At 22.8% G+C, this 8,648-nt stretch overlaps 1 protein-coding gene across 1 annotated transcript; it reads right to left on the bottom strand.

The window, feature by feature from the left end:
* Positions 1-3,373: 3,373 nt before the first annotated feature.
* On the bottom strand, positions 3,374-3,696 carry BKA55DRAFT_696626 (uncharacterized protein; the record flags this gene model as incomplete). Its single annotated transcript, XM_046200285.1, has 2 exons — positions 3,374-3,609; positions 3,663-3,696. 2 exons carry the CDS (start codon positions 3,694-3,696, stop codon positions 3,374-3,376), a joined length of 270 nt encoding a protein of 89 aa, XP_046042876.1.
* Positions 3,697-8,648: the final 4,952 nt, after the last annotated feature.

Here is an 8,648-nt window from a genome sequence, read left to right as displayed (position 1 = left end):
CTACTACCCGCTAGCACTAGCCTAATAATACTTAAAATAACCAAGTTCCCGATATGCGGTTCCGGTTAGTTATCTTATAATAAATAGGTTACTATAGCTATAACTTTATCTTAGGATTTATTATAAAAGAAGTAAAAGAAAGTAAAGGGGCTAAAGGTTAGGATTAGATATATAACTTAATAAGTAATTATAATAGTTATTAGCCTAACTATAGAGACTTAGTATTAATCTGGTATATAGTAAGTTAGTACTTATATAATAGCAAATAGTTTAAGCTATAATATTAGTCTAATCTTATAGATATTATTACCTAAAATATAATAAGGCTAAGCCTTTATGTTTTTAGTATAGGAAAGATAAATAGGTATATAATAGCTATTTATAACCTAGCCTTAAATTACTTTATAAAAGCAGTAATAAATAGTTTATATTATTATTATATTTAAACCCTTATTAAATAACCTATCTACCGATTATATTATTATAACTAGCTCTAATTAATAGTATTATAAATAACTTAATTAATAATGCTTTTTATTATTATTAAGGGAGTAGGTTATTTTAGACCTTAAGATAATTAATAGCCCTAGAGGGTTTTAATATAATACTATTTTCCTATTTTTAAACTTAAATAAATCTATTAAGTATATACTTTATATACTAGGCGCTTTATACTAATACTTCCTTATATCTTATCCTAGAATATTAATTAACTTTAATTATTTAATTAACTATAACTATTAAGCTAATCTAAAATATAATAAAGCTATTATATTAATATATAAAGTTATAACAAAGAACTTAACTTATAATATAAGAATTATATTAATCTGCTATATAATATTTATATATATAAAGAACTTATATAGGTATTATATTAACTTAATCTGCCATTTATATACTTAGTATTAGCTTTTAGAATTACTTTATATTATTTAATTACTAGATAATATACTAAGTAGAAATATTTATTAATAAGAAAATTAAAATAATAATAATTTTCTTAATACCTTAGCTATAATGTTTTCTTCTCTTAGTAAGAGTATTAGTATATTTATAAAAGATATATCTTTCTTTTATATAATAAAGTATACTCTAATATTAAAAATAGGTTATCCCTAAATGTTATTTATAATAATTATAAAGGCTAAGGACTTTCTATCTGCCTTAAATACTTTTTTTAATAATTACTTATTTAGCAGAGAGACTTAGAGTAAACGTGTTAGGCAGGTTAGTGCAGGCCTTATATATAGAAATAAAAAGATCTTAATTTAAGCCTGTAAGCTTTTATAGCTATTATTTTATATTTAGATTTTAAGATTATAATTATTTAATACTTCTATCTATATAACTATATATATGCCCTAAGATAAATAATACCTAGCGCTATTATTATTATATTAGATAATATAGTTAGCTTCTCTTAAGATAGATTTTAATTACCTAGGATTTAAGAAAAGTAATTATAAAATTATCCTAGATAAAATTAAGGAAATTATTTATATTAAGAATTATTAATTAAGGCTATAATTTGCCTTTAATAGCTATATTATCTATAAGCTTTTAATTATCTATACTTTATATATATATAGAGAGATTTATAATAAGTTAATTACACTATTATAGTCTATGCATCGATATAAGGGGGTTTGGGATAGTTAGGAGGTGGCGAATATATATAAGATAGTCTTTAAAGGCTTAGAAGATAATAGTTTGTTATTAGACTCTCTCCTATAGGGCCTGGCATAGTTGACAAAAGAACAGTCTCCTTGAAGCTTGCCTTTTAACTATCTCTTACTATATATATAATAGACCTTGAAATATGGCTTTGTCTCCTGTAAATAAATAAATAAATAACTGAATTGCATTGCTACCTGAAGACCGCCCTTGCAGGCTAAGTCAAACCTAGCTTGAAGTATAATAGCCTGTATTAAGATAAGGTGTTCTTTTGCATCGCGTCAGGGCTTCAAGTCTCTTTTACCTCTCAGCAGTAGAAGCATGCATATTGGCCTTCGTAAGAACCTTCGGCCAAACCCATTTATCACATGCCAACTCCGTATCTTATCTAACCAGGTTCTTTGTATTTTCAGCACTTTTAGCTCTCAGGCTCTGATTCTTCTGTGCGTATGTGCAAGGCCTTGGCTTTGAAGCATACCCAAGCCTGTTCAGTTTGGAAGATTGACTTATCGATAAATCTGAGGTGTGACGTATTTGCTAAGCCAAGACGGCTGCTAAGCCCTATGAGAGTGGCCAAAACAAGGAAGACGCCAGAGCCAGATTGGGGGCCATACACCTGATTGGGCCTCACTCGCCGGTTTCGTCGTCAGAATGAGGATCAGCAGCTTGCTATAATGCCTATTAGACAGTAATTCTGCATAATGACATACATATACATACCTCTTTTTAACCCGGCTATTGCAGCTTACAAGACCTCTTATCCCCTTCTTTTCTTTTCTTTTCCTGTCAGCTGTATTACATTTTCAAGGAGCCCTGCTGTCAAATCCTCTCTGCTTTATTTCCACAAACGATTTGACAGCCCACCATGACGACATTTCGACCACACCCGCTTCCTTTCACAAGCAAAGATCCGAGGATGCAGGACCCAAGAGGCGAACATGTCGACGGTGGGGATCGAATCTTAATCACTCTACCAACGCTGTGGTTTTCTGTCCAGTCTACGTTGCTGCTGAGCCCGCTTATGCACTTGCAAGGCAGATAACGAAGGTGCGGGAGAAAAGAGCGGAGAAGAAGCAGGCCGAGGAAGAAAGATATTCTAGCAATGCGAAAGAAGGGAAATGGCATGGCCGACAAGACGAATATGAGAGCTAGAATAGCCCTACGACTATGACTGAAACTTGTGAGAGAAAGACGAAGGAGAAGCATGTAGATTTCTGGTCCAAGGTGCGAACTTGTATCCCAGAATGCCCGGCATATCACAAGGATTAGTGCTTGGCTCATGTGAGAAGGCAATCACAGGAGTCAACGAGTTCTGGAAGCTCGACAGACCAGGGAATCAAGCCTTTTATCTATTGATCACGTCCCGCAGAGCGTTTAGCTAATGGGCTTTTGTAAATTGAAATAACAATACGCTGAGGACGAGCCTAAGACGATCTTGGGATAAGTTTTACGATAATACCATGGACTATTATGAGAGATCAAATGGCCAAAACTACCTAGGCAAATGGTCAACAACGAGTATTAATAAATCAAGTGAGTATCTCTGCACGTGAACGTGGTGTTGACTGTCCTATAGATGGCAGAATGAGCCGCGTAACTAATTACTACTCTTTCATCCATATGCTGAACCAGCATTCAGAATAACCACATCTCGACTAGCAACCTCTTCAGAAGTACCTTTCATACGCATTTACATCTAGTCAAACGGGATCCATTCTTGACCTGTCGCTTGAACGGCCTTTCTAGCATCAACCTTGAACTCGTCCTTGGGAACACTCCTGCATATATCCTTTTTCTGGTTCAACTTTCCCAATAATTCCCTCGTTATCAGGATAAGCTTTACGTGACAGGTCTCTATAAGCCTGGATATTTGCGAATTGCCGTTTCCACCAGCAATATATCGCTGCCCATCAGCCACTTGCATATTGTCAACTGCAAATCAGTAAGTCACGCAACATCGCGCACATTAACATGCGTTCCGTTACCGGGCCCTATAGACGGCATATCTTCACCGTTCATGATGCGATAAGCAATAATCGCTGTCTCGCTCAGCTTCGCGGGATCCTCAGGCAGGATTGGCGGCGGTCCAGCAACTCAGACTTTGATAGCTGTCATGGTGAAGGTGATGCGACTAGCATTCTTGTGTCGAAACCCCAGAACACTAGCTCTGCCTTGACCTTACTTGCGATGTAGATTTGGTGGCCTATTGCCTTAGAATTATTTTAAGTGGTTTTACTTAAAGTCTATTAATTATTAGTTTTTACTTAAAGTAAATTACTAACTTTAATATATATAGTCTTAATTTATTTAAGTTATAAGCTTATTATAAACTTTATTAAAATTAAGATTAAATTATAATATAACTCTTTTCTTATTTTATAATAATATATAAGGCTTTTTTATTAATATCTTATTAAGTTATTTTTTATAACTTATTTATATATTTTTTACTTATAAATAATTATTTATTTTTAGTTTTTTTAGTTACTTATACTTTAATTTAATTAGTTTTTACTTTATTTTAATTTAAGTAAGTTATTATTTCTTTTTTAATTTATTTTCTTAAACTTATTAAGGTTTTATAATACCTTTTTATTTACTTATAATTAAAATACTAGTTATAACTTACTTTTAAGTATTTTAAAAATAAGCCTATTACTTTTTAATATTAATAATTATTAAGTTAGGCTTTTAGGAACTAAGCCTTATATTAATTCTCTTTTAACTTAATATATTTCTAATAAATAGCTTATAAATTATTATACCTTAAATGTATAATTAAACTTAAAGCTAATATTTTTAAAATTTAATTATAATAATACTTATAATTTATATATTAATAGTATAGGTAATAAGTATTAAGGTTTTAAAGTTATTATATATTTATTTATTTATTTTATTTTAATAATTTAATTAACTAAAATAGTAAATCTGAATAAGTTAATTTATTTTTAAATTTAAAAGTTTTTAAAATTATAATTAGTTATTATTATATTTTACTAAATATTTTTATAATTAATAGCTTTAATTCCTTAAAGGTTATAAAGGGTATTTACTTAAAAGTTTTTAAATATACTTATATCTCGTTTAAAAATATAATTAATAATACTTTTAGTTTTAAGTATTATAATAAATACTTCTTTAAGTTTTTTATATAACTTAATATATAATATTTATTATATAAAAGGAGGTTTTATATTAGCTTTATTTTTTTAATAACTTTAAAGTTATTAAGTTTTCTTTTTATAATAAATAATAATAAAGATAAATTTATAGTTATTAAATTAACTTATTAATAAGGTTTAAAAAAGGCCTTTAATTATTTTTTTAAATTAAGTATTAATATAAATAAAATTCTTTAAGTTATAAAATCTAGCCTTAAATTAATATACCTATTAGCTTATAAGTATAAAGCAGTCTTTATAATTATAAGAAAGAACTAAGATAAGTTAATAAAAAAGTAAAGTCTTAATAAAATAAAAGCTTTTATTATTACTTAACTTTTTATAAAGCTTTATAAAATATTTAATTATATATTATATTATAAAAAATATATTAAAGAGTTTAATAAGTATTTTAATTTTCTATTTAACTTAATTTAATTTTAGCTTTATTAATTAATTAAGTAATATATACTTAATTAATTACTAAGCTTTAAATAAGTTAAATATAATACTTTAAAATAGCTTTTAAATAATTAATATATACCTTTTACCTTTAAAATAAGAATATTATTAAAGTAAAAATATTAATTAACTTATATATTTATTAGCTTTTTTAAATTAATAAAGTTAATTTATTTTAATATATTTAATTTCTTTACTATAATTTATAATATATTTTATTTTAAACTTAAATATATATTTATAAAAAATATATTTATTTAGTAATTTAATATTGAAATATTAATAGTTATAAAACTTATTTTAAGCCTTTATTTTTAAATTTTCCTTTTAAGTTTAATATATAAATCTTAGCTAGTAATAGTAAAGAAATGCCTTATTAATAAATTAGAGATATAGCAATAGCCTTAATAATAAGAAGTAAGTATTAATAATATTTATATATATTAAGTAGTAATTTATTAAGATAAGTAAAAGATATCTAATTTTATAGTTTTTATATAATAATTAAAATTAATTTAAGACTTAAAAATATTTTTTTTTATATTTCTTATTTAAGAAAGTAAATATAATATAAAATAAATATTAATAAAAGTTAATATAAATTAAGTCTAAAAGTAATATATTATATTTATTAGTTTTATATATATAGTTTAAGATTAAGATATTTAAATATACTTATAAATATATTACTAAATTAAGATATATAAATAAAATAGCTTTAACTTAACTATTTAAATTAATTTATAATTAACTTTAAAATCCTTTTTTAAATAATTAATTAGTAAGTATATTAATATTACTTTATCCTTAATAAACTTTTTATTTAATATTTATAATATTATTATAAATATCTTATTATATTACTATTATATTAATATTTTATTATATAAATATTTAAATTTCTTTAAGAATTATCTTAATATTAATAAGGCTAATTAGTTAAAATAAGTATTTTTTAAATATTATTTAAAGTATTAAGTAAGTAATATTATTTTAACTTAGTTTATAATTATATAATAAGAATTAGTTATTAAAATAATATTATAAAGTTTAATTCTTTTTAATTCTTTTTTTTATTAATATAAAAAACTTATAGCCTATTATTTAAATTATTATTTTATATTAATACTCTTTAAAAATAATTAAATAATTATAATAATAATTATATATATATATAATTATTTTCTTATTAAACTTTTCTTTAATTAACTTTCTAATTATAAAGGTATAGCCCTTAATTATTATATAAATATTAATTACCTTAAATAATACTTTTTATAATATATACTTATTTTTAAAAAGGAAATAATTATTAAAAAATAGTATTAAACTTTAAGATTAATTAATATTTATAGCTAAGTAATTATTATAAGCTTATAATCTTAATATAATTAATAACTAATATAATAAAATATAATATTTAAAATAATATAAAAGAGACTAATATTAGAGTAAGCTATACTAGATATAGTAACTTAGATAGGACCTGTCTGCCTATTAACTGCTTCCTTAGAAGGCGGCTAAGAGGCGGATAAGTACCTGTCCTTTTAAAATAAGATAGGTCCTATCCTAATTGCTATATTTAGTCTAGCTCTCTTTATAATTAGTCTCTTTTATACTATTTTAAATATTATATTTTATTATATTTATTACTAATTATATTAAGATTATAGGCTTATAATAACTACTTAGCTATAAATATTAATTAATCTTAAAATTTAATACTATTTCTTAATAGTTATTTCTTTCTTAAAGGTAAGTATAAGTTATAAAAAGTATTATTTAAGGCAATTAATACTTAAATAGTAACTAAGGGCTATATATTTATAATTAAAAGGTTAATTAAAAAGAAAACTAATAGGAGGATAATTATATATATATATAATTATTATTATAACTATTTAATTATTTTAAGAAAATATTAATATAAAATAATAACTTAAATAATAAGTTATAAGTTCTCTATACTAATAAAAGAAAATAAAATAAAAGTACTTAGACTCTATAGTACTATTTTAATAGCTAATTCTTACTATATAACTATAAACTAAGCTAAGATACTACTACCTACCTAGTACTTTAAATAATATTTAAGAAGTACCTATCTTAGCTAACTAGCCTTACTAATACTAAGATAGTCCTTAAAGAAATTAAAACATTTATATAGTAAAATGGTAATATAATAATAATATAATAAGATATATATAATTATATTATAAATACTAAATAAGAAGTCTATTAAGGATAAAGTAATATAAATATACTTACTAATTAGCTATTTAGAGAAGGATTTTAAAGTTAGTTTTAAACCAGTCTAAATAACTAAGTTAAAGCTATTCTATTTATATATACTAATTTAGTAATATATCTATAGGTATATTTAGATATCTTAATCTTAGACTATACTTATAAAATTAATAAAAATAATATATTACTTTTAGACTTAATTAGTATTAACTCTTATTAATATTTATTTTATAATATATTTACTTTCTTAAATAAGAAATATAAAGAAAACTATTTTTAAGTATTAGATTAATTTTAGTTATTATATAAAAACTATAAAATAAGGTATCTCTTAGTTATCTTAATTAATTACTATTTAATATATATAAATACTATTAATACTTACTTCTTATTATTAAGGCTATTATTATATTTTTAGTATATTAATAAGGCAGTTTTTTATTATTATTAGCTAAGATTTATATATTAGACTTAAAGAGAAAACTTAGGAATTAAGGCTTAAAATAAGTTTTATAGCTATTAATATTTTATTATTAAGTTATTAAATAAATACACTTTTTATAAATATATATTTAAGTTTAAAAAGAAATAAATTATAAATTATATTAAAGAAGTTAAAAATATTAAGATAAATTAGCTTAATTAATATAAAAAGAAGCTAATAAAGATATAAGTTAATTAATATCTTTACTTTAATAATATTATTACTTTAAGGGTAAAAGATATATATTAGTTACTTAAAAGGTATTTTAAAGTATTTACTTTAAATTTATTTAAAGCTTAATAATTAATTAAGTATATATTACTTAATTAACTAATATAGTTAAAGTTAAATTAAGTTAAATAAAAGATTAGGATATGTATTAAATTATTTAATATTCTTTATAATATAATATATAATTAGGTATTTTATAAAGCTTTATAAAAGGTTAAGTAATAATAAATACTTTTATTTTATTAAGGTTTTACTTTTTTATTAATTTATATTAGTTCTTTTTTATAATTCTAAAGGCTATCTTATACTTATAAGCTAAAGGGTTTATTGGCTTAAGGCTAAATTTTATAACTTAAAGATTTTTATTTATATTAATATTTAAC

Source organism: Fusarium redolens, assembly GCF_020744475.1.
Source record: "Fusarium redolens strain MPI-CAGE-AT-0023 chromosome Unknown BKA55scaffold_23, whole genome shotgun sequence".
Taxonomy (NCBI): Eukaryota; Fungi; Ascomycota; class Sordariomycetes; order Hypocreales; family Nectriaceae; genus Fusarium; species Fusarium redolens.
Note: the sequence above shows the minus strand (reverse complement) of the source record. Positions and strands in the feature narration are given on the sequence as shown.